This window comes from Hemitrygon akajei, chromosome 5 (genome assembly GCF_048418815.1).
Source record: "Hemitrygon akajei chromosome 5, sHemAka1.3, whole genome shotgun sequence".
Taxonomy (NCBI): Eukaryota; Metazoa; Chordata; class Chondrichthyes; order Myliobatiformes; family Dasyatidae; genus Hemitrygon; species Hemitrygon akajei.
In genome coordinates this window covers 31,571,947-31,599,553 of record NC_133128.1, presented here as the reverse complement: position 1 = coordinate 31,599,553, position 27,607 = coordinate 31,571,947, and the positions used below count along the sequence as shown (strand labels likewise).

General features: G+C 37.6%; 1 protein-coding gene across 1 annotated transcript; it reads left to right on the top strand.

Annotated features, from left to right (window-relative positions):
* The first annotated feature begins 1,545 nt into the window (after positions 1 to 1,545).
* Positions 1,546 to 24,174, top strand: sft2d2a (SFT2 domain containing 2a). The gene is made up of 8 exons (XM_073045136.1): positions 1,546 to 1,653; positions 8,809 to 8,895; positions 12,998 to 13,083; positions 15,452 to 15,533; positions 17,751 to 17,786; positions 17,875 to 17,933; positions 19,505 to 19,534; positions 21,069 to 24,174. The coding sequence occupies exons 1-8, from the start codon at positions 1,588 to 1,590 to the stop codon at positions 21,106 to 21,108; spliced, it is 486 nt and encodes a 161-aa protein (XP_072901237.1). The 5' UTR covers positions 1,546 to 1,587; the 3' UTR covers positions 21,109 to 24,174.
* Positions 24,175 to 27,607: the final 3,433 nt, after the last annotated feature.

The following is a 27,607-nucleotide window of genomic DNA, read 5'->3' as shown; positions in this document are numbered from 1 at the left end:
GTCATCAAGGCTGTGTCATTCCTCTAACCTTACTCACAGTTTTTCAAGCTATAATATTACACCTCACTTCCAACAAGTTCCCAATGGAGAGACTTTAATCTTCAGGAAACGATTCAAACTGATCTGAACTCTGGAACCAATGTCAATCCAAATGAATGATTGTATGTGTACTCACTTGGAGACCAAACAAGATGAAATTCATTACTGATTTGCATAGGAGAACAACTTTATGACAATCACCTGCAAAAAGTAGGCACATGGATAATAGAAATAGGAAGGTTACATAGGAGCCAATGATTAAATTGATCTCAAAGTATGTTAAATGGTTGAAACAACATTGTGGGTCAAAGGGTCTATACTATGTTGTAATTTCTTTGTTTTATGTACTATGTAAAACATAGTTCCTCCACCAATCTGAACCATAGTGGCTGACATAATCCCTATATATATAAGAAAATTAAATTAAGTAAGTAGTGCTATAAGAGAGGGGATAATACTGAAGTACTGTTCATGGATTCATTGTCCATTCAGAAATCTGATAGCAGGGATGAAACTGTTCCTGAAAAGTTAAATGTGTGTCTTCAGGCTCCTGTACTTCCTCCTTGATGGTAGCAATGAGAAGAGGGCATGGCCTGGGTGGATGGGATCTTTAATGATGGATGCCACCTTTTTGATGCATCGCTATTTGAAGGTGCCCATGATGAAGCTGACTGAGTTTACAAATTTCTGCAGCTTTTTCTGATCCTGTACAGTGGTCCATCTGCACCAAACTGCGATGCAACCAGTTAAAATGCCCTCCACAGTACACCTACAGAAATTTGTGAGTGTCTTTGGTGGTGACATACCAATTCTCCTCAAGCTCCTAATGGAAATATAGCTGCTGTAGTGCCTTCTTTGTAATTGCATCAGCTGGGCCCAGGTTAGATCCTCAGAGATGTTGACGCCCAGGAACTTGGAACTGCACACCTTTTCCACTTCTGATCCGTGACAAGGACTGGTGTGTATTCCCTCGACTTCCCCTCCATCAATTCCTTGGTCTTATGATGTTGAGTGCAAGGTTGTACTGTGGCACCACCCAGCTGGTGATCTATCTCACTCCCCTATACCTCCTCATCACCATCCTGTCAACAATAGTGGTGTTGTCGGCAAATCTATACCAGGCACTTGAGCACTGCCTTGCCATCCAATTGTGGTTTTAGAGAGAGTAGAGCAGTGGGGTAAGTACACATCCTTGAGGTGAGCCAGCGTTGATCGTAAGCGAGGAGGAGATGTTATTTCCGATCTTCATAGACTGTGGCCTCCCAGTGAAGAAGTCACGGATCCATTTACACAGCATGGTGAATGACTTAAAAAAGCAATCACGGATAACAAGTGCAACTTGAGTCACTTTGCACAAAGAAACTCATCGATAATTGACTCTGCGGGTCGGGCAGCATCTGTGGAGAGAAATGGACAAGTTGACCCGACTCTGGTATCTCAGATTACGGTGCGCCTTGCGGTGTTGATGCATCCTGTGGCCACGAGGGGCGCTAGTGGCGACCTGGCGCATGCGCATTTAGTCAGGGGTGTGCGAGCGGTCACGGAAAGATGGACAAGTTGAAGAAGGTGTTGAACGGGGAGGATTCGTCCGATGACCGAGGCGCCCTGAGCGAGGTAAGGCGACGTCCCGAGTCGGGGTTAGTCGAGGGGCCGTGGCTTAGAGTTCGGGGTTAGGCCGGGCAGCCTGGGCAACAGTCCCGAGGACGGTGCTTGACGCTGGCGTGTGCCTCACTCTTCTACAGCCTTTCCCTTTTAACGTGGACTCCTGAACTCTAAGATCGCCATTTAAACATAAATCGTACCTTATTGTAAACGCCTTTCTTGGGAGAGTACATGCTTTGGGAAAGTTAAACTCTAAATAGAGGTGCGGAAGTTCCTGTTGTGCATTATGTTATTTATTGGTATCTTGGTATTAAATCTACGTCTCAGAGATGGTGAGCATTCCATATGATGTTAGACGTACGTATCACATTTCATTTAAGGAATTTTTAGTTCTGCTGCACTAACCTGTAACAAGGGTGTAACTTTCAGGTCATAGTTCAAATCCCTTATCGAAATTAGCTTTTAGCAGTTTATTAGTGTTGAGGGTAAGTCTCAGTGATGTCTGCAAACTTTTTGGTCAGTCAAGCGGTCAAATAGAATTCTAAAACTAGTGCATGCTAATCACGTCGATTCGCATTTTATTATATATTTGTGTCTACAAAATTTGTTCTTTTGTTTTATATGTGTTGTACAAATGTCAGGATTATTTTATTTGTGCATTGTAGTTAGTACTTAAACCAAGTTCTAATTTTTATATTGATTTTTGTAATGATTCTCTGTGCTCTGGTATGACTTTTGCATGTAAATCTTTGTTGCTGTTCTCCAGTTTAGTCTTTTCTGGTGCCTTTGTTTAAAGTACTGCGTTTGTGGGTGTGTAAGTTGCCAGAAAATGTAACTCTGGAATTTATATTTTCAAACTTTTAGCCCCTAAGCTAGTATGTCAAATGACAGAATGGAGTCCATTGTGTGACCCTATTTTTGGACTTTTGTATGATTTCATAACTTGGTAGATTTTTATTTGATAGGTATAAGTACTTTATTAAAATCTGTAAATTGTTTCTTTTTCTTTTCATTCCTGTTTCTACTGACACTTCTCCAAAGAAGTTGTTTGTTTCACTATTTTTGTTCTGCAACATGTGAATAAACACCTCCAATGTTGCGTTCCCCATTTGCAGCAGGTAATCTTTAGTTATAGATCCATTCACATTGGGATTGGTAGGCCATATTTGGCAGAGTATTGCTAGAAGATCCTGAACGTATTTGCCAATTCAGTCTGCACAAATGTCAGTAAATTAGATTGAGATATCTAATAATCTGGACAGATATCCTGACATTTGTGATGGAATCACTTTGGACACATTTTTTAGTAGTCTAAATAATGCAAAATACTAGTGTTTGTTTTTTTAATCATCTGTAGCTCTGCATAGGAACATCTCCAACTGGCTTTAAATTATTTTGTTTAGTGTTTCAGCTGTTGGAGCTATTGTTAATTCTAAGGATTCTACCATTTGCATCTGCAGTTAAATAACACTTGTGTCAGAATGCCCAAGAGAATGCAAAAGTGATGTTTTGAAGTCACCCGAATGCCAGAGGAATACGATGTTATTATGCTAGTGATCTTCATTGCATGCACCAGAAATCCATAGTTTTACCTCTTAATGGAAACGGCTTTCTGAATTTCAGAGGTATTCCCAGAGAGCCTGGGGTCAAACATGAAAATGATTGCAGGAATGTGGTGGCATGACTGAATTCAGGAAAACCACAGAAATCAGGAGTTTTATTAATATTGGATAATGTTAAGCAGTGATATTTCCCAGGGGGTTAGGCTTGTTTTTCTCTCAGGCTGTGTAGAAACTTGAAGGGTGCAAAATGTTAGAACTTACATAACCACATTCATTTTTGTGAGCATGAAGACAATTACAAGTGACTTTTAACAGGGTATTTTTAGTAGACTGGAAGAATTGTTTACTAAGTAGATTACTGTAATTTTGAAATGTTCCCTAGAAGCTTTATAAAGAACTATAATATTTGACAAAGAAATAGTCTAACATAAGTATAAAGAGCAAATGGCCCCTTTCTGTTCCATAGAATTCTTTATTCCAGCTGAAATTAGACTGATCATAGTTGATGTACTGAGTAAAATATACATCTAATAATACTGAAAATTAGATCTACGTTAATTTGTATGCAAAGATACTCCGGACTGAGACCCTTCATCAGGACTTGGCCCGAAGCAACATCCTTGTGCAGGACACACTAAAGGTTAACTTGCAGGTTGAGTCGGTGGTGAGGAAGGTAAATGCCATGTTAGCGTTCATTTCAAGAGGTCTAGAATTCAAAAGCAGGGATGTGATGTTAAGGCTTTATAAGGCACTGGTGAGGCCTCACATTGAGTATTGTGAATAGTTTTTGGGCCCCTCATCTTAGAAAAGATGTGCTGGCATTGGAGAGGGTCCAGAGGAGGTTCACAAGGATGATTCCAGGAATGAAAGGGTTTTCATACAAGGAATGTTTGATTGCTCTGGGTCTGTACTCGCTAGAATTCAGAAGGGTGAAGGGGGATCTCATTGAAACCTTTCAAATGTCGAAAGGCCTAGACAGAGTAGATGTGGAAAGGATGTTTCCCATGGTGGGGAACTCTAGGACAAGAGGGCACAGCCTCAGGATAGAGGGGCGCCCTTTCAAAACAGATGCAGAGAAATTTCTTCAGCCAGAGGGTGGTGAATTTGTTGCTACATGCAGCTGGGTGTATTTAAGGCAGAGATTGATAGGTTCTTGATTGGACACGACATCAAAGATTACAGGGAGAAGGCCGGGAACTGGGGTTGAGAAGGAGGGGAAAAGAAGGATCAGCCATGATTGAGTGGCAGAGCAGACTCAATCGGCCAGATGGCCTAATTCTACTCCTATGTCTTATGGTCTTTCTTTCTTATTTATTGATTTATTGATTGAGATACAGCACAGAGTAGGCCTTTTGGATCTTTGAGCATGCTACCCAGCAGCCCCACAATTAGATAGATAGATAGATAGATACTTTATTCATCCCCATGGGGAAATTCAACTTTTTTTTCCAATGTCCCATACACTTGTTGTAGCAAAACTACTTACATACAATACTTAACTCAGTAAAAAAAATATGATATGCATCTAAATCACTATCTCAAAAAGCATTAATAATAGCTTTTAAAAAGTTCTTAAGTCCTGGCGGTAGAATTGTAAAGCCTAATGGCATTGGGGAGTATTGACCTCTTCATCCTGTCTGAGGAGCATTGCATCGATAGTAACCTGTCGCTGAAACTGCTTCTCTGTCTCTGGATGGTGCTATGTAGAGGATGTTCAGAGTTATCCATAATTGACCGTAGCCTACTCAGCGCCCTTCGCTCAGCTACCGATGTTAAACTCTCCAGTACTTTGCCCACGACAGAGCCCGCCTTCCTTACCAGCTTATTAAGACGTGAGGCGTCCCTCTTCTTAATGCTTCCTCCCCAACACGCCACTACAAAGAAGAGGGCGCTCTCCACAACTGACCTATAGAACATCTTCAGCATCTCACTACAGACATTGAATGACGCCAACCTTCTTAGGAAGTACAGTCGACTCTGTGCCTTCCTGCACAAGGCATCTGTGTTGGCAGTCCAGTCTAGCTTCTTGTCTAACTGTACTCCCAGATACTTGTAGGTCTTAACCTGCTCCACACATTCTCCATTAATGATCACTGGCTCCATATGAGGCCTAGATCTCCTAAAGTCCACCACCATCTCCTTGGTCTTGGTGATATTGAGACGCAGGTAATTTAATGCTATAGGCCAGGGGTTCTGCAAGAGATCGTGATTTAAGAAAACTCCTCTTTCTAGCGTTGTGCAACATTGGTGAGCATTGACCAAGCAGCCCTGTTAGCAACCTCAGCCCAGTATGGACCGAGTTCATTTGGTGCGTCCATTCTCAGTTTATACGCAAGATGGAGGAGGTTGTTGATAATTGGTGAGCACTGTTTTGCTCAGAGGAGAGGACGGTAGGCTGTAGAGGAGTGTGAAGTGTGTTTTCTGAGCATTGAATGAACTTGTCCAACTTGGGCTGTGATGTCAGCCACTCCCTCCCCCCAATTTCCCCTTGTGCGTCGTCGACTGACTTATAGGAGCAAACGAACTACCGGTGTAGTGGAAAATTGGAGGGAAATTTTCACTCTAAAGAGGGTCCAGTGTGGCAGTTTTTTTGAAGAGGAGGTGTGAGATGGCAGAGGAGAATTCTGTTAATGATGTTACTCTGGATTTCCTGTATCCACAATGATTTTCCAGAACACGGTGACATTTAATTAGATATTCTGATTGCATATGTGGCTTCAGTAGCTGCCTGTTAACTATCTGAGGAGTTAATTCTTTCAGTGTTGCACAGAGATTTTGAAATAACTTGGCAAACTGCCTTCAATTTACCTTTCAATGACCAAAATGCTTTAATTGTAATTGATGTACAAACCTTAGTTAATCATTGGTATTTAGTTGAAGAGAGTTGAATAAATGACTATCAAATAAATGGCAGATGTGGAAATCTTAAATTAAAACAGAACGTGCTGAGAAATGTACAGCAGGTCGGGCGGTATATGTCGAAAGAAAAACAGTTAACATTTTGTGAGCTGGGGAATGTGGTAATGCTGAAGAAGCTTATTAGAATTTTGTCCTTGTGAGGAACAGACTAAAAACCAATAGCATAAATATGTTGTGGGGCGGGGGGTTGGGGGGTGAAGAAAAGCTGCCCTTGAAACTTAACAGATTTTTAAATCATGAGCTTGTTGGGACACATTGGGATCAGTACGTTTTGGCCCAGTCAATCGGCCGCTCCAATTAGCCGAAGTTTCATAGAAATAGTTAAAAAGATATTTTTTAAAAAGATGAGTTACCATTTAACTGAGTAACAAATTATGTATTTAAAAGAAATACAGAACAAATTAGAACACTAACAATACTGCTGCAGTGCTAGTGTTAGTTCTTAATACTAATCGGTGGAAGAATTCATCTGCGTCGCGTTCTTTTGACTGTAAATAAAATCAGAGCAGACACCTTGTGCAGATGCTGGACGGCCTTCCTACAGTGCTGTTGACAATTGCATCCTCCAAGTTTTCATTGTAACATTCAAGATGATTGTCAATACCTTCATTTCTTCGTAGTTTCTAACTTGTTGAAGTAGTGAAATCATTTCATTTTCACTCCCGGCCATTTCTCGCACCCAAGCTTGAAAAGGCAGTGAGCAAAACAGTTCTGAATTGTCTTTTTCCTTATTTCTTGCAAGCCATCTGTGACAAAAAACTGCTGTTTTTTAAACACAAACACACACAACTGACGCTATTTAAAAACTGTTTGCTCGAAGCACAGTGTTGTGTCTAATGGCCCTGCAGGTGCGTTCAACTGATGCTAGTTAGAAACTACAACATCTTCCTGCCCCAAATAAGCAGTGTAGTATCCCAAATAAACAAAGGGAATCTTGGCTATTTTTCAATTAGTTTTTGTTCTTTAAGAGTTGTTCCAAATAATTAGCCAGAATCCACTGTATTTCATTATGAAGTGTCTGAACATTTGATTCCAATATTTTCAGTTTTGATTTGTAGAAGGATACTTTTCGAAAGTGAAATAAGTTCCCAAGAAAACAATGAATATGAGGATAATGTGTGCTATTCTAAAATTACATTTATCGACCTCAGTTTTGCATCTCACCAATACTCTTCCTTCATTTGCTTCTCTATTTCATCTTCTTTCTCTGTCTCTCTTGTTGGAAGAATACACCCTGAGCCATGTTTACCTTCTGATGTAAGCTGGCTGTACATTCCCCAGTATTAAATGATGGTTCATGAAGATTCCTCAGTCCACTGTTCCAGGGTAGCTAAAGATACATAAAAGCACTGGCCTTCTGAGTGAGGCTGATTTTTTTTTAAAAAGAAAGTCAACCACAACAGTAGTAATGTTTATATTTAATAAATGTCAGATTAACACTACATTAAGGAATTCAATTACAAAAGATTTTTGCAGAAGGTAACAATTACAATTGGAGAACCATTTGGCCCATGGAGTCAGTGCTAGCTCAATGTAACTGCAATTCAGTTAGTTCAATTCCTCTGCCTGCTCCACAGAGCGTGCCTTATCTTTCAGATGCTTAATAGATCAGCAGTTGGATCTGTCTCAATTAATACCTTTATTAGTACATTACATATTGTTACCACTTTTTTAAAATAAAGACGTCATTTCCATTGTCATATTTGGCTGTTTTGTACACCACTTTAATTCTGTATCCTTTGATGATGGGAGTGGTTTCATTCTTACCTTTTACCATTCATAATTTTAAATAGCTCTTAAACTCCTTCTGCTTCAGCTTCTGCACATAACTAGAATCCCTCATTCCCAGAAGCATTTTAGTACATTTCTTCTGGCAACTTTCTTAAGCCTTAACATTTCCCAGAGTATGGTGCCCAGTATATGCTTTATTTGTGGTCAGACTTTTGTTTTAATAAAGGTTATTGTGGTTTCATTATTTTTCACAAATAGAGTATAAGAACTTAGACCATAAGACATAGGAGCAGAGTTAGACCATTCAGCCCATCGAGTCTGTTCTGCCATTCCATCATGGCTGATCGTGGATTCCACTCAACCCCATACACCTGCCTTCTCGTCACATCCTTTTGATGCCCTGACTGATCAGGAAACTATCAACTTTCACCTTAAACTTAAACTTGGCCTCTACCACAGTCTGTTACCATTGATCCAGAATCAATACTTGGGCATGTTTAAAGATCTAGATAAGACCTCATATTATTTCCTCAATTTTTTCTTCCATGGTTACAATATTTTACGAAATTTTCCAACTGTCACCAGGGACACCTGACTACCTCATTGTTTCTACCAAATACCTTATTATATTATGCAATAGCTAAAGCTCCAGATCCCATAAGCTTTTTCAATTAGTTTTACAAAGGCCCTGTCACTTCCTATGAATATCTTCAAAAATGAAAAAATTCAAAATATCACTGTTTATATATTTCAACATAATTTTCTTCTGCTTGCATCAGTCTGAGAAGAAAGTATTTCTACTTGGTTACCTTTCAGTCTTGCTTTCTGTTAGAACCTATATAATGAGCATCTACAAGAATCAATATAATGAGCAACTGCGGCAGTGTCCCTCAATGACCAGAAATTGTTTTAAATCAATCTTCACTTTTACTATGATATTTTATTTTTCTTGTAGGTAATTGAAGGAAGCACACTAGGATGGGGAACTCGAGTGAAGGGCTTTCTTGTCTGTTTTGTAGCTGGAATTCTGTGCTCTATTTTGGTAAGCTAATTTGAATTAACATTTTATTCTTTCTGAAGTATGTACAAAGTTGGGACTTTGTGGAAGTCACCGCCACTTTACTAAGGAATTGTCTTCCTATCAAGCAATCTTTATTCCAATTTTATGAAATATGAAGTAGCGTCATTTGCGCATGTCAAGAAAATTGTTAAAAAAAATTGATTTCTGCAAGGATGAAATTCTGTTACCCAAACTGCTGTATTGTGGGGTCACCTGTACTAAGTGCACACTGTGATCACTATGTTTGCTACTTAAAGTTTCATTCTAATATTTCTGAAATACTAGTTATCCAAGGTAAGATTGAGAGGCAAAGGGTTCAAAAATGTTCAAAAACTTCTGTGTCTAATGAGATGGAAGTTGGAGGGTCCTTAATGAGGGTAGGTTCATTATAAGTGCTGTGGTTCTCTTATTGAAACATTTTCTTCTTCTGAGACTTACATTCACAAATGTAATATATCTCCCCAAATGTATTACAAACTTAATCATATTTCTTGGTGGCAATCATAAGTGGGTAGCTTGTAAATTTTCTGATCACTGATCTCTTGCTTTTGATTTCTGGTTGGTTCTATGCTTACTACAAATTAATTGCCTCCATGATACACTATGTGCTTGCCAATAGAAAAATAGCCTGCGTGGATTTTTGGTTTAAAAAAAAGTCATTTGACTAGCAGTTTTCTATCTATTTTTCCTTTGACTCTAAGGGCATTGTTTTGATTTTACAGTGTGTTATTTTAAATCAATTCAAATTTAGCTGATTTTTTTTTTGCAGTTTTGTTAGTTTCTGATTTATTGGAAATGTAAGCTACCACTAAAATTGTGCTGATTTGTATTGCTCATCTCTGCTGCCCGATTACTAACTGTTCCAGTTTTTTTCCCCAATTCACTGCCACTCTTCTGATGTCCTTCTCGTACCATTCTTGTAGGAGTAATATTAATATAGTTATTCTCTGAAACAACTCACCCCAATTTTTCCGCCACTCAAATAAAGAGGTTATTGCTAAATCCATCCATAATTGCTGGTGTGGCTGAGTATAGCTCCAATATCATATACAGGTTTGCTGATGACAACAGTGTTGTGGGCTGTATCAAAGGTGGTGACAAATCACCATGCAGGAGGTAAACTGAAAATTTGGCTGAGTGGTGTAATAACACAACCTCTCACTCAATGGCAATAAGACCAAGGAACTGATTGTAGACTTAAGGAAAGGGAAACCTGAGATCCATGAAACAGAAATCATCAGAAGTGCAGAGGGCCGGTAACTTTAAATTCCTGGGTGTCACTATCTCAGAAGACTTATTCTGGACCCATCATATAAATGTGACCTTCAGATTTGGCCAGCAGCACTAGTCTAGGGAAGACGGTCTCTGGGCTGCCGAATATGTGAAATCTGAGGTGCAAAACCTCTTGTTTGTGTGGATGCTGCCTGATGTGTTCCCCTGTTACAAATCAGTACCACAAAATAACAAACAGTGCACCATACGCAATTAAATGATTTTGCTTTATAATTATTAATTTGACTAGAGGGTTAGTAAAGAAAACAATAAGAAAAGGGCCTATTTTAACGAATCAGTCTAATCTGCATGTTGGAGCTCAGGGTTTCCTGTCTGTTAGTCCTCCATTGATTTTCCCCGGGCAGGCTCGACTCCCGGCCCCATTCGAAGTTCACTCTGTCCTGCTGTCTATGACTTTCCCTGTTCTGGCATCTTCTCTCTCCATCTTCCACTGAAGAAAAGACTGCGAATCTCACTCTCGGGCACACAAGAAAGAAAAAAACACTCCCCTCATTGGCCGGCACACATTCCAAAGCCCCCGTTATCTCTAATCATAACCCAAGCATTGCTGCTACAGAAAAACCATTACTTTAGCAGTGAAACCTTTCCCATGGCGCTACAGAAATATAATTGTGAAGAAAGCACGGCAGCGCCTCTACTTCTTCAGGAGTCTCCGGAAATTCGGCATGTCATCAAAAACCTTGGCAAACTTCTATAGATGTGTGGTGGAAAGTGTGCTGACAGGCTGCATTGCGGCCTGGTATGGGAACATCAATGCCTTTGAACAGAAAATCCTACAAAAGGTAGTGGATTTGGCCCAGCACATCAATGGTAAAACTCTCCCAACCATTGAGCACCTCTACATGAAATGATGCCATAGGAAAGTAGCATCCATTATCAAAGATACTTACCACCCAGGCCATGCTCTTTTCTCACTGCTGTCATCAGGTAGAAGATTCAAGAGCTTCAGGAGTCACACCACCAGGTTCAAGAACAGTTGCTACCCCTCAACCATCAGGCTCTTGAACAAAAGGAGATAACTTTTCTCATTTAAGGACTCTTTTATTATTTCATGCTTGTTAATTTTTGTTATTTATTTATATCTGCATTTGCACAGTTTGTTGTTCATTGATCTTTTTCAGCTATAGATTTGCTTAGTTTTCCTGCAGGAAAAGAATCTCAGGGTTGAATGTGGTGACATGTATACACTCTGGTAATAAATTTTATTTTGAACTTTGAGCTTTTGAACTTTGGTAGCATCTAAAACTTTCAATAACTTCAGTTTAGAAAACAGAAACTCATGTCACCCTGAAACATTTGGGTTCAATCCTTGCCCTTGTTTTGGACCTGGTTTAGACATTTCTAATGTTTGAAATGAATGTTCAATCTAGTAAGCAAAGCTGCTTCCCCACAGTCATCTCTATGGCTTGATATTTATGACATCTAATTTATACTTCTTGGGGCAGTCCATAAATTACTTTTATATTTGCAGCCACTTTTTGTTTACCAGGGTGTTTAAATCAAAACTATCAGACTGAAGGATTATGCAATGCCATAGTGACAAGCAAAGACCTTTCTTTTAATATAATACTCCATGTGGCCCTTGGGGACAATGTTTGCATTTAGTTCTGAACACTTCTTGCATTACAAAAGAAGATGGTGATCTGCCTCCTTAGAACACAGAAATTGGTGTGTTGAAACTCTTGCAGTGCCATTAAATTAGACTGCAATTGATTTTTTTAATATAACCAATGGTAAAATACCGTAGATTCCGGATTTTAAGCCGCTACTTTTTTCCCACATTTTGAACAGCTTTGAACTCTGCGGCCTTTAATACGGAGCGGCTAATACGTGGTTTTTTTTTCATGCCGCCAAAAACATTTTGCCTCGTAACAGTAGACCAATAAAATTGATGAGTAGTTCACAGAGGTCCAATGAAATTGTACGATAAATCAAGCGCACTTTCACAATTAAATTATTGTAAATCAGTCATTTGTACTCACCCTCATCAACATGGAAAACACTCGAAGAAAAGCATTGTGCTGCCTTTATGGCAGTTATTTAGTTTATAATATTTTCGCTTAGTAATTCATTTGTTAGTTAAAGTTAGAACTGTTTTAACTACATTTGTTTTCTGTACTACATCGCGGGATGCTATGACGTCACACCCGGTTTCGCCACGTCTTGTGGGATACCGGTTTGCGATAAACGGGAAGGAGGGGGGCGAGCGGCGGAGTGAAAACGCTGCTTTTAAGTTAAAGGCGATCAATAACTTTTCCTGGTAGGCTGCAGTATATATATTTTTTACCAGTCGTTAGGAGATATTGGAATGTTGTTCAGTAAAGAAGTATACGCAATGTATATTTAAAAGTAGCCGCGTTGCAGGCACGGTTCGAAAAAAAGCATTTGCAATATGTATTTGTTTATGTTACCATATGGATTTAATTAAAAGTTAAAAAATCCTCACGTGTAATATCTTTCTGTGTAAATATCTCATATTACAACGTGGGACACCTGCGGCCGAAAATCCGGTGTGGCCTAAAATCCGGTGCGGCCTGTACAAGTAAAAAATTGATTTTATTTCTAAAATTAGAGCCAGCGGCTTTTAATCAGGTGCGCTCTGTAGTCCGGAATCTACGGTAATACAAAAACTTCATTGTCTAACTCAGCTGTCAAAGCCAAGTTGAGACATCTACACTTTTTCCTGCCACACCTCCAAATCAGGAAATAAAAGAGATATTGTTTTAAAAAGTACATGCATAGTTTGTGTTAGTTAATTAACAGTCTGTTTACAAATACAATTCTTTCCCAGGGTGTATGCTTTCTCTGGATTCCAAAAAGAGGGTTAATACTTTTCGCTATCTTTTATAGCATTGGGAACATATCATCCATTGGTAGGTAAGTCACAATTAGTATATAAATAATTACTGTGAAATCAGAGCAAATGCTAAACTTTTGTAAACCATTTGTCCAATTTACAAAATGCCAGTTATTTGCTTGTTATTCCATACAGAATTTTCAAGCTTTTTATCCCAGAATATTTTACAAATTGTTAATGCAACGAAATGTTCTGAGGCTTTTTTATTGTTTATTACTTTTGAGTTTTTTTGTGATTTATACAATTCAAATGAAATATGGGAGCTGTACTGTGTTTGTGCAGTTTCAGGAGCCAATGCCTATTCCAGCATGTGGTACGAAGAGCTGATCTTCCAAATGAGCCTAACAATGAACATAAATTTTGGTTCCTTCAATTGTTCTGCACCGTCGGTATTTTTAATTTTCTCAGGATTGATAATATGAGGAGTTTTGCACTACTAAATGGGGAAAAAAAATGAGATTATAGTGGCCTTATTCAAATTCACTTAATTTAGAAGCATGGAAACTTTATTTACATCCTACCTGGGTTGCACTTAAAATTCTGTCATGTAACCTTTGGTTCTGGTAACTGAATTACAGTAGTATAAAATGGATGATGCAGAAAGCATCCCACAAAAAGCTTCAAGAATTTAAAAGCATGTAGCTTGTAGGAATATTTGATATTTGTAAAGTAGTGCAAGATTTTTCACTTTTTAATTGCAAATAGTTCTTGAAGTGCAGGAATTCTACATTTCATACTTGTGTACAGTTACTCAAGCTTTCTGAGACACATTGTAGTTTGGATTAAAACACTGCTAAAGTTTATTCTGACCTTTTCAGTTTTTAAATGCATTTCTGGTATGAAGATGGGTGTTTGGAGGCCAAGAAGTGGAACTCAAGCTTATCTACTCTTGCCTAACCTCTGGTTTTTGGAGGTGATGCAAAATCTTCATTCTGCAATGGCTCAGCTAAATGTGCATAAGGATTCAAGTAGCGATCTTGCAGAATTTTGTGGTTCATGTTAAACTGACCAATGATGTTAGTCTTAAAATTATATTTTTAATACATGAAGCTACTTTTGTGCCTGGTTGACATTCTAGTATTTTCTGTAAACACAAAGTGCACTGCAGATGCTGTGGTCAAATCAACACGTACAAACATGCTGGAGGAACTCAGCAGGTCGGGCAGCATCCGTGAAAATGAGCAGTCAGCGTTTCGGGCTGAGACACTTCATCAGGACTGAAGAGGGAGGGGGTAGGGGCCCTAAAAAGAAGGTGGGGGGAGGGTGGGAAGAAGTCTGGTAGGTGCCAGGTGAAAAACCAGTAAGAGGAAAGATCAAGGGGTGGTGGATGGGAAATGGAGAGGGGATAGGCAGGAAAAGTGAAGAAGGAATGTAAGTGGAAAGCACTATAGGTAGTTCCCTCCCTCTGCCTTCCCCCAACCCACTTTCACTCTGCCTCCTTTTCCAGCTGCCTATCACCTCTCATGATTTTGCCTTCTACTACCCATAGTGCTTTCCCCGTACATTCCTCCTTAACCTTTCCTGCCTATTCCCTCCCTGCTTCCCCTCCCCCACCCCTTGATCTTTCCTCTGATTGGTTTTTCACATGGCACAGCCTTCTTCCCACCCTCCCTCCACCTTCTTTATAGGGCCCCTGCGCTCTCCTCCTTCAGTCCTGACGAGGGGTCTCGGCCCGAAACGTTGACTGCTCGTTTCCATGGATGCTGCCCGACCTGCTGAGTTCATCCAGCGTGTTTATGCCAGTGTTTTCTGATAGTTTGCTTCTGTATTTCATTTGCTTTTGTAGGGTGGCAGTGTTAGTTCCCAGAATCTAGCCTGCTGATTATTTGCTAAGGGATTTAAACCAACTTAATATTATTCTTGAATGTCAGCTGTGATTCCATTTTTCGCATTCTTGTCTCCAAGATTGTAGGATGTAGGTTCACGGCCCACTCCAGAGATTTGAACACACAAAAAAAGTTGAGGCTGACTTGCTTTAAGGCACCTATTGGTTATCCTCTCCGAACAACCTTGGCTCTTTGAACTTATCATTCTTCATCAGTGTTTTTTTCATATGAAAAAGATCCAGTGGCAGTATTTTGAAGAGTTGATGCTTTTTGTACACTTAAAAAAAATGTTATCTGTTCATCCGTATACTGTTACTTGTTGAAGGTTACTGTGTACAAATTATTGATACATTAGAACAATGTCTGCAGTTTGTAAGTACTTGTAGGGCTTAGGGATGGCCTGCTGTTGTAAAGGTCCTATATAAAAGTAATTATTTCCTTTGTCAGTGAGGTTTTGAACAATAAAGGAATATCAGCTCTCCAAACCTTTTCCCCTTACATACATTTCTCAGTTTTTTGTTATTGATAATTTATAATTTTGTGATTCACTTTTGTTTTTCAGTACATTGTTCTTGATGGGGCCTGTCAAACAATTGAAAAAAATGTTTGAGCCAACTCGATTAATTGCTACCATTGTTATGCTTGTAAGTATTTGAGTATTTTTATTGTATCTCCATTTGAGCATTTCAGAACTTTCTCTGGCATTCCCAAATGCAATTTTCTTGTACATAATTCTATATGTATCCTGGTTCTGAATTGGACTATGCATGACTCCCTTGTTTGGAATTATAATCATAATTAGGCTTATTTGCTAATAACATCCATAAGGCATAGAAGCAGAATTAGGCCATTTGGCCCATTGAGTCTGCTCCACCATTCCATCGTGGCTGATTTTTATCATCCCTCTCAATCCCGTTCTCCTTTGACGCCCTTACTAATCAAGAACCTATCAATCTCCGCTTTAAAGATACTCAGTGATTTGACCTCCACATCCATCTGTGGCAACGTAGATTAGCCACTCTCTGGCTAATGAAATTCCTCTATCTCTGTTCCAAAGGGCTGTCCTTGTTCTGTCTTGGATTGTACTGAGAGGTGGAAACTATCTACGTATATTTTTATCTAACAGATTTGCTTTTCTACTTCAAAACAATATTTAATTGATAGAGATTTAAAAAATCATAATACATACAAATGTAATGCTGATATTGAGAAACTGTCCTGCATGCTATATCAGATTGTGAAATAAAAAGGTGTTATGAATAACACTAATCAAGTCCATTAACTTGGATATCTTGAAACCATTCATTTTTGGCTGTTTGAGTTGTGTCTTGTGTAGTGCTACAAAAGATGGTTCATCCAGGTATAACCGAGCTGGCTGTGAGAAATCTAACCAGATTTGCATATTAAACAGAGCTACATAAAGATATGAGATCACATAGGGAGATGTCTCAGAGTTAAATGATTGGGCAAAAAGGCGGTAGGTGGAGGTAATTGTGGGCTATTGCAAGTATCCAGTTGTTAGAAAATATATAAATGTTAATATTATTTTGAAAGATAATGATGTAACATGATATTTTGAAAGGATTTAACTGTTCCTGTATACATGCAGGTACAGCAATTGATTAGAAAATAAAGTGTTTAAATGATAATACAAGTATTTGAGTTTTATGGTAAGTGCAATTATGCGGGGCATTCGTGAGATGGGATGGAAAGAAGAGGAGATAGAAGGGTTGTAAGTGGTGAGATGATTCACAAAGTTGATTCCAAAGATAAGATACTTCGGGAGTTTGGATGTTTAAAACAATGAGAAGTGATATTGTGATATTGAAATGTTAAAATTCTTTAGAAATAGAAATTCTTTAGAAATTCTTTAGAAATTTCTTTAGAATTCTTTAGAAATTTCTAAATAGAAATTTAGAATTCTTTAGAATTTCTAGTTTGCCTTAAGAGGTGTGAGTTGATTCACTGAACCTTAATGCATATCAGATGTAAGCACAAAGGATGTGGTTGTAGAAAAAGGGGGAAGAGATTCAGCGGGGAAGTGAAGGTAACTCGTGTGACCAGATGAGTGGTGAGTACCTGAAATTTAGTCATGAACAAATGGTAGAAACTGACAGCATTTAAAAAGGCTTTTGATGAACTCTTGAATCAATTACATGTAGAAGAGTACGGATCAGTTGATGGAGATGGTATTAGTGCAGATGAGTGCCCAGTGACTGATGAAGATGCTATGACCTGAATGGTCAGTTTCCAATGCTGCATGTTTCCATGACTCGATAAGGCAATGATAAATACTGTACAGTATATTCAAAGAATCAGGAATCTCCATGTACAAAAAAAGTCTCTTGGTTGAAGGTTCAAAATTATTCAAACAATTAAGTATTCGAATGTGTACATAGCACAAAGCTATCTTCATGTATTTAGAATTACCTCTTTTTACAGCTACCACTACTCATTTTTAAGGATATTTATTTGAGCTTGTATTTGCATTATGTTAAAAATGACGAAGTCTACCACATTGCAACAAAATTTTCCATCACACTATTTTTGTGTTAGGCATTTTACAAAAGCAGTTGGATAGATGTTAAGAGAGGAAGTGGAAATGGTGAAGTTTCCGATAAGTCTAGGCATTCACCAAGAACTAAATATTACAACATCTGAAAATGTTATTTAGTTCCTTTAGTTGAGTTTGCCTTTTAATCTTGAAATTACAGATTTGGAATTGAATAGTGCTGAACAGAATTTGGCAGTGTTACAGTATTCCTGACACCAACTATTGTTGGGTAGATGTGTGGAAATCTTGAAATAGTCACTTTCTTTAGTGATGTTATCTCAAAGTGTGAAATGTTCTCTTTCTACAGGTTTGCCTTGCATGTACACTGTGCTCTGCGTTTTGGGTATGTCTCTCTTTCTTAAAAATGTAAAAGGAAATTATTTAGAAAAAATTATTCAAAAAGTGAAACCCATTTGTATTTTCTCTTGCAGTGGAAGAAAGCAGGACTTGCTTTGATATTCTGTGTGTTGCAGTTCTTTGCCATGACTTGGTAGGCAAACAAGTTTATACTGGAAGTTCTTCAAATTTACTTTATTTGCAAGTGTGTCAATTAACATGCATGACATTTGCTGCTTTGCATGACTATTGAATGGCTCAATAAGCTGGCTGATAAAATTTTCAAATTACTATGAACCATGAAGGAAAAGAGATCAAATGTGTCCAGTACAATTACTGAAATGGTTGCTGTGCAGTGGTGGACACAAAAGTGGGTTTGGCACGTTCTGAATCTTTTTTTCAAGAGCCTTATAACAAAGGGCTGGATTCAAAGATAGTTTCCCCAAAGGGAGCAGATGTTCTCACTAGTTTATGCAAGTGAGAAGATAATTTGATTGAGTACAAGTTGAAAATTCACAAAAAGACAAAGTAAGTTCTGGGCAAATTAGAGGAAAGTCTAAACATGGGAAGCTTTTGCTTAACACAAAGTTAATGATCCACTTTAAATGATCAGTTATCTTTTAAGACTCAGCTCAAATAAACTTGACCTTTTTGGCAGAATCTGAAAGCTATAATTGTTTGAACCTACCAAAGGATTAATTTTTAACAAGCACTTTTTTTTTAGAGCACTACTAAGCAAAAAATGCTTGTCACTATCAAACATAATATGTATATGTTGCATATTGTAAGAAGAAAATTTAGTTCCTGGTTCTTCTTGTACTAACTATCCAAATGAAAGCAGAAAATGCTGGAAATTTCAGCAATACACACTGTCATCAGTAGATACAAGAATACTTGCTCTTCCGCATTCCTTGGCTTCAACCATGAGCCAACTTTTTTATTTGCTTGCATTCTTTTTGATAATACATTGTATGTGAATCATAACATAAGTATCTTGTGCTTCTAATTAAAAAAACACGAAATGCTGGCAGAACTCAGCAGGCCAGACAGCATCTATGGGAGGAGGTAGTGACGACGTTTCGGGCCGAAACCCTTCATCAGGAGTGAAATAACATGGGATGGTCGAGGGGGGATAAGAAGTGGGGGGAGGGATAAAGTAGAGAGCTGGGAAGTGGTAGGCTGGAGGGAAATGGGCTGGGGGAAGGTGGAGAATTATGGGAAATAAAAGAGAAAGAAAAGTAGGGCTGGGGGGAGAGATTATAGTGGGGGGGGGGAAAGAGAGAGAAAGAGAACCAGACTAAAATAATAGATAGGGATGGGGGTAAGGGTGGGGGGCAGGGGTATCAACGGAGGTCAGTGAGTTGGATGTTCATGCTGGCAGGTAGGAAGCCAGTATTTCGTGTTTTTTTTATTTATTTCCAGCATCTGCAGATTCACTCGTGTTGTGCTTATAATTAGTTGCTTTCGTTCTGCTCAGTATTAATAGGAAATTGTTCTTGAGTGAGTGAAGAAGGATATAAGCAAAAGATAGTCACAATATTAAAAGAGAACTATATTGTAGTTACTAGTTGATTTTAGTTGTGTTAAAGGAGGATGTGAAGAAGTCTGTGGCCAGACCTGTCCCTCATCTTTTAGCTAAAATTGGGCTGTTTCTGAATTTTGACAACAGCAGTTAGTGTTTTTTTTTAAAAAAAGTGAGTAATAATTGTTTCTTCTTTTTAATAGGTATAGTATTTCATATATTCCATTTGCAAGGTGAGTACTTAATACAAATGTAAGAATCTGTATAAGATCATAAAATATAGGAGCAGAAATAGGCTACTTGGCCCATCGAGTCTACTCCGCCATTTCATTATCTCTCGCCCCAATCTCTCGCCTTCTCTGCGTATCCCTTCATGCCCTGACTAATCAAGGCTCTATCAACCTCTGCCTTAACTATATCCAATGACTTGTCCTCTACAGCCATCTGAAATAGAAAGAGGAATTTAAGGAGTACATTGGTAATTAGCTGTTCTTAAAAAATAAAAAGTGTGTTATTTCTTTTGGGTGCATCTTCCAACAGAACTGTGAATATCATTTAAGTATTATTTCCTACGCAAACCTGATAATCCCTCAGATTACTGCAATTTATTTACAAGCTATAGGCATTTAAGCAGTGTTATTAACATTAATCGTTTAGAGTACTGAAAACGAGAACAAAATCTGTTCTGTTAAGGATATATTTAGCAATCATACATCCTATATAAAACGTATTTGAGAAAATATTGTATCAGCCAATGTTGGAAGAACTGCTAGCAACACACACAAAATGCTGGTGGAACGCAGCAGGCCAGGCAGCATCTATAGGAAGAAGCACTGTTGACGTTTTGGGCCAAGACCCTTCGTCAGACCCTGAGGAAGGGTCTGGGCCTGAAATGTCGGTAGTGCTTCTTTCTATAGATGCTGCCTGGCCTGCTGAGTTCCACCAGCATTTTGTGTGTGTTGCTTGAATTTCCAGCATCTGCAGATTTCCTCGTGTTTGGAAGAACTGCTGTTGTTTCACTCTAGGTGTAAAGTTGGCATTCTAAAGTATCACTTCAGTGGAATGCTGAAGGAACATTGCTGTGTCAGACGCTCAGTTTCACTTGAGGTTGATGCTTGTCTTGATGTCTTGGCCAATATTCATCTTAAATCAATACTGTTTAGTTTGCCCTCCATACCACTGCTATTTGTTGTATTGTCCTAATCTAAGAAAGTCGGTTGATGTATTTTCCTGTGTCACAGTGAATGCACTACCAAAACAATCTTCGCATTGCAGTTAGTATGAAAGCTCTTATTTTGCATGCTATTAGTCAAATTAAGTTGCCAAATTAGTCAAATTAAGTTATTAGTTTTATGTTGGTATCCCAGTATCTGCTTTTCCTGTATTCTTGTCAGGTCCATGGATCATTGGGCTCCTTTGGCTGTTGTTTCAGCGTAATTGAACACACAGCTTCCTTTCTAATGATTGCCAATTCTCTACCTAATCACCATGCTACTCTAACTTAGTGAATTGCAGTCACTGTCACTGCTAAAGGAGATTTTATACTTACATAAAACTGACATGGTGTTTTCTCTGAATGTATAACACAAAACCTATTATTTTGTAAATTTTGACCTGTATACATTTAAATTATACTGGAGTTCCCTTGCATCTGACATCTGAAGTAGTGTTTTATCCAGTTTTAGTACAAAAGTTACATAATTGAAATATTGCCATCAGGTGTTTGAGAAATGCCAGCTTTGTTTTGATGTCTAATCTTGTTTGCAGAGATGCAGTGATAAAGTGCTTTACAACATGCTTGGCGTGAAAACTACTTGCCTGAAGGTGGAAAGGAGCAACATCGTGTTAAAGGCAGATTTCGCATTCTGCGTTTTTCTGTGTCTGTTACAGAGAATCACAAGTTGTGCTAAATATCTTAATGTGTGCTTTAGTAATGACAATAATTGTATCTATACTTCTTGAATTCTTGTTTATCACTCAGAAAATTATTGTCCACTTGACCTGATCATCTAATTATAATAAAAAGGGTAAATGGTCATTATTAATGTTATGTTAATAATTACATTTTAATGACCATTTAGTCCTTTTGTAATAAGGGGGCCAGTGGTCATTATTCCATTTAGTCTTTTGATCACTAAGTGTTAGTCTTAAATGACCATCAGAACATGGATTGTAGGGATTTCAGAAACGTTGCAATTTCTGCAAATGCATCAAGGTTTTTGTGACAATGAGATCTTATGAAACTGAAAACACATGGTGATTCATTAAGCGGAACCATTTTGAATATTGACCACAGTCTAAGTTTTGTAGCCTTATTACCTTAATTTTCTGATTGAAACAAAATATTTTTGGTGTTGACATTTTTTGGAGGGAAAGTATAGTTTTTACAAAACTCATTAATTTTAATTTATTATGGATCTTCATGACAACAAGCTTTTGTTTTCTTCTCTACTGAATCATCAAAAGGAAAAACAGTTTGTCGAATGTGATGCTCCAGTTTATTTCCTATAAGTACAAATCCAATGATTTTTAAAGGGCTTACACCAGAAGTATAAACAACAGTGCCTTTATTTTTTGGGAATTTAGCTGCAGTGTACAATGATCAGACAATTTTCAATCTACTATTATCCAGGTGTCTGATGAATTCCAAGTAACAACACTTTGATATTTGGGGCTGCAGGTTACAAGAGTGCCTTTTGGATCGATATGATGTAGGTCTTAGATGCACTCACCAAACATTGTCAATCTTTTTATGGTAAATGAAAGCTGATAATATAGGATTTATGATTACTTTTATTTCAAAGCATCTGAACTGCTTGCAATGTAAAAAATCATTAGAGGAAAATTAATATAGATGTTTCAACAGTTTATCAATAATTTGGTAAATCACTAATGCTTATAAAACCTTCTATTATGGTGAACTGCATTAATGACATGTCTTTTTCTGTTTTTTTTCCATTTTTCAATACAAATGTTGAAGTGTAGCTTATTGCAAGTTTAGCCTTTATAAAGCTATTTCAGTTAAATGTAACTATAGTTTTAGAATGTTAGGTGGTGTTGAGTTCAGATTTTCCATTTTGATTATGAAGTTTCAACTTTATAGAAGTATGGATGAAGGTTGAATGGAGGGCAAAAACTAAATTTATCTTTGGGACCAATTTATGCTTGCCATTCTGTAGATTGGGATGTGGTTTATTCTAGGGATTTTACTTTGGCCAATTGTAGTATTTATCAAAATCATTATTGAAGGTAATATTTGAGACCTAGGATGAAAGGATGATATTTTAGTATAAAGTACTTGCTGTTAATAAAGTTACTTCCATCAGTGCTTATAATACATCAGATATTGGAAGTTGCTTTCTGGTTTTGAAATCTATGCTTGTATATATTTTTTCTTTTGCTAATTGGATTTCCCCTCATTCTGAATGATCTTTAATGTATGTAGTTTTGTGAGCAGACTACAATTTTCTCTGTATGATCAGAATATTTTTGTCAATTCTGTAACAATAGTATACACAGCCCACTTTTGAGCAACAAGTGCCTTAGAGCAGATATGCATTGTGGGATTGTAATTATGTGCTTTAATTATCTACTTTGTTTATAACTGATGTTAGAATCTAGTCTTATCTACTGTAATACTTTTTTTGCATTTTCTATTTAAACATTGAAGATTAAACTGCATTTTGTATTAATTAATTCAGTCATCACTAATAAATTAATTAACATTAAAACAGCTTTCAGATTGACTTTTCAAGGACATTGAAGCCAGTTGTTTTCCCTTTCAGTTGAACTTGGTATAGAATGGAGAGCAAACTCTGGAGTCAATAAAAGGGGAAAAAATTGCAAGTGCCAGAAATTTGAAATAAAAACAAAGAATATGCTGGAAGCTCGCAGCAGTTCAGGCAGCTTATGTAGAAAGAGAAATGGCTAATGTTTCAGGCCCAGGTCTATTTGTAGAACTCTTTCTACAGATGCTGCCTGACGTCCGGAGTGTTTCCAGCATTTTCTATTTCATTTTAAATTTGAGTCACTCATTTAGATCAGTGTCCATTGGGTGGATTACATTGAATTGTTATTTTGTTGATGGACAAAGAAAAAAGAATCCCTTTGTTTTTCTTTACGTACTCCCATTTGAGATTTCTTGTGTAATACAAAGATGGTTTGATTATGATATTGGTGCAAATTTCACTTATCAAAATCAAAATTTGCATCTATATAACCTATGAGTGAAATTGACTTTATTATTAAATTCCCTATGTCTTGTATCTGATCTTCTAATGAGAAATAATTTTTGGTTAAAATTGCTGTTTTCTCTGAATGAGTTGTTTGTTGTGATGAAGTTTCAGAGAATAATATATACTGATAGCGAATTAAATTTGACTGCATGTTTTTTACCAACTCAATTTCCATTTGACTTTTTTCAAACTGAGTAATTATTGCTAACCAGTTTCAAGAAAAAAAATGGAGCGTGTCTTAGTCTCTCTTTCTACACTTACTCAAAAAGATGAAGAGAGAAAATTTTGAATCTGTATTTTTAAGCTATGAACCTGCATCTCCATTGGCACTTGCACATAGAGATAATTGTATTAAATAATAACTGTGCATCTGTTCTAGATTTTGCACACTTAAAATGATGGAAGTGTAGTATACTTTATGTAAATTAATATTTTTATAGAAGTTATATAGTGTTAATTCTGTACTTGAGCAAATATTGAAATAGATTTTGGATTTTTGATTTGTATAGGTTAATGTTTAGTAAACCAAGAGCAAAGTGCCTGTTAGCTCTCTGAAGAGTTTCTGCTTACTGGTGTTTATTGCTTTATATGTACGAGAATAAACTGGTACTATGCTGTGCTGTAGATTTTCACTAAAATGTTCTTTTGGCTTCTGATTATTGTAAAACATTATTTAATTGCAAAGAAACAAAATAGTTATTTCAGTTTCTTTTGAAGCTTCTCTATCAAACAAAATGATCTTCAAATACAGAAAGAGATTATTAGGGTCAATGCCTCTTAAAGTCTTCTTGCATCAAATTCTTGAACACAGCTTATTTTTCAATTGAAGTGTTTCCATTGACAAAACACAGCTTCTGTTTTCCTCTTGTGATTTGGGGAATACAGAAGCTCCAATGACACTGGGAGGTAGAGCAGGATGGTGAAAGGAAAGTTTTGCTGTTCATGATGTTGGCCCCATATTCTTTAATCATGTCATTGCTACTCGTTTCTAACTCATGAACTAGCATGGCATGTATATAAGGAAGCTAGGTAGTAGTTTAGAAATTGTTAATGATTAGGCCTATACAAGTCCATTTCTTTTCTGTATAGTTGCGGAAAGATAAATGATCTGGTTTAATTATCTCCTTTTGGATTTTGACGTTATAATGCCATTGTAGAGGCAAAAGAGAGGAAGGAGTTGACGCCTCAGGTCAGGATAGGGGAAGAAGAGGAAAGATGGCTAGAATCTAGAAGCTTAGCAGAATGGAGGTGGTGGGCAGTATGAAGAGGGAAATGACAGGCAAATGAGACCAAGTGAGGTAAATAGAAAAAAAATAAGCAAAAGGGGAGAGAAGCCAAGATTAGTGGGAGTGAGTAAGGAACACAGTGAAATTAGGTGGTGTTCTTGTAGTTAGGATTTCACCTCTGTGCAGAAAGCTAAGGAGGGACAGGTCAGTGTGGGAATGGAAGTGGGACGAAGTGGCATGTAAGTGGAAGCTCAAGGTGGCCATTGCAGACAAAGCACGTATCCTCAATAAAACTCTTGTATGTTCTGTCCCTTCCCATTCTGACTCCACCCCACCACAACTTTCCCATTCTTCACCTTTCCTCCATAATTTCCCTTTTATCTGTTCTACCTGTTACTTGTCCTACCCCTCTATACTTCTGTTTTCTTTCTCCTCCCATTCCATCTCAGTACGAGAGTTCTGACTAAAGGTCTTTCATCCGAGCTATTCGAAGTGTTTCCCTTCCTACCAGTGCTCATTGGCATAAAGTGATTCCAGCACTTCTGCATCAGATGTATATATATTGAAATAGTAAGATAGTAACCTGAAGCTTGATACATGACAATTGCATCCTAAACATCAGAAGCTGATGGATCAGACCAATTGTGCTGCCACAACGTGAAGAGGAGTTGTCCTGAAATAAAAGTGAATGAGATCAAACAGCTTTATGGAAGTTGCTCGTTAAATCTGAAAAAGGGAAGGGTGATCATTATAGCCCCAGTCTGTCGCTGCAAGAGTTCCCCAAACAGTCTCTCAGGTCTGATCATTCAGTTCTTTATTCAATGACCTTCCCTTTTCAATAATTAAAATTCCACAATATTCCATTTGTAAATCTCAAAGCATCTAGCTAACATTGCTTGATTTCAATAGTATCAAATACTGTAATATTCTAAATGCCAGTAAGTATTACTTTCTGCCAGTAGAGGGTCTAACTGCCTCCCTAAGATATGCAACCTTGCCCTCTCCCCCACCCCTCCATACAGCTTACAGGAGGAGAGCTTTCTTAATACTATGACCAAATTCACTAGGTGTGAATCAAGGGTTATAAATTCAGTGTGAGTTACTCAACATTCAGAATATCTTGGGGGTATCGCCATCATAAAGTAGAGGTGTGAGGAAGTACTCTGCAATCCCCTGGCTATGTGTAGTTCCAGCAGTCAATAAGAAGTATGATAATCAGGTTAAACATTAACACCCTCCCTGCCATCAAGCAAATATTTCCAAGGCGTAGCATTACAAAGGGCGCTCTATCAACCTGTAGGCAGCAAGCCTTAACGGCTACTACATTCAATTTCCCCTTCAAGTTGTTTGCCATTATCATCGGAGTACATACTGCTAGACCCTATTCCTACAGGAAAAATCTTGCAACTCTGTACCTAATTTCTTTATGTGTAGCAGATCAAGAGGATTCGTTAATAACTAGCCAGAGATGGGAGATAAGCAATGGATTTGCCAATTATAACCTGTCTTTAAGTAGTGAAAAAACCCTGTTACTGGTGATTATGGATAGGTGGTTCTCAATAGACTTAACATTCCTGACATTTGAGCTTGTATTCAAATAAAAGTATTTGAATACAATCATTTGAATGTGCATTCAAATACACATCCACTATAGATATGTAGTGGAGAGTATATTGACCAGCTGCATTACAGTCTGGTATGGAAACACCAATGCCCTTGAATGTAAAGTCCTACAATAAGTAGTGGATACAGCCCAGTCTATCATGGGCAAAGCTTTCCCCACCGTTGATCACATTTATATGAAACTCTGTTGCAGGAAAGCAGCATCCATCATTGAGGACCCCCATCAGCTAGGACATGCTCTCTTCTCACTGCTACCTTCAGGAAGAAGGTACAGGAGCCTTAGGACTCACACCACTAAGTTTAGGAAGTTATTACTCTCAGCCATCATGCTCTTGAACCAAAGGGGATAACTTCACTCTACTTGCCCTGAAATGTTCCCACAAGCTATGGACTCACTTTCAAAGACCCTTCTTCTCATGTTATTGATGTTTATTGCTTATTTATTTCTTATTATTTCGTGTTTGCAGTTTGTTGTCTTTTACTCATTGACCGAATGCCCAAGTTAGTGCGGTCTTTCATCGATTCTGTTATGGTTATTATGCTATAAATTTATTGAGTATGCCTGTAAGAAAATGAATCTCAAGGTTGTACATGTACTTTGATAATAAATTTGCTTTGAACCTTTAACTTTTTAGGGATGATCTTGAATTGAATATTTTGTATCCTTTATATCCAATCTTACCACTGGAGGGAGCATCAGTTTCAGGGAAAATGTATTACATGTCTTTTTTATCAAAATGTTATCTTTGGAAATATTTTACCTTGGCGGTGATTTTCTTTATAACCAATCATTTCCTAATAAGTGGAAGGGCAGCACTATGAAAATACAATCCACAGCATAAAATTCTGCATTGCAACCCCTAAATTTATTTCATTTTATGCTAATTATCAGATTTATATTATAATCTTTTGTTATTAATTTAAAATAGTGTAAGATGTTGCTTCCATATTGCATTATAAGATGTACAAAGCAAACATCTGTGACACTGGTTAACTAGTGTGTTTGGCATTGACTGTAGATTGCTTGTAACATTTGAAATAGTTCAGACCCTTACTGGAACCGATGATCAGTAACTGAAATTACTTCTTAAAAATGAACTGCAATTAAATACTCTGTGAGAAAATTAAGAAATAGTAATGCTTATGTGTTGTAGTATAGCTACTAGATTCCATTTTCGGACAATTTTTACTATTAAATGCACACACAGATAGTGTTCTGCAC

Bases quoted from the DNA above. Each gene is read 5' to 3' on its own strand.
- sft2d2a (XM_073045136.1), top strand. From the start codon at position 1,588: ATGGACAAGTTGAAGAAGGTGTTGAACGGGGAGGATTCGTCCGATGAC. The intron at 13,084-15,451 runs GTAAGTCACAAT...TTTGTTTTTCAG, and splicing joins AACATATCATCCATTGGTAG to TACATTGTTCTTGATGGGGC. The intron at 17,787-17,874 runs GTATGTCTCTCT...TTTCTCTTGCAG, and splicing joins CACTGTGCTCTGCGTTTTGG to TGGAAGAAAGCAGGACTTGC.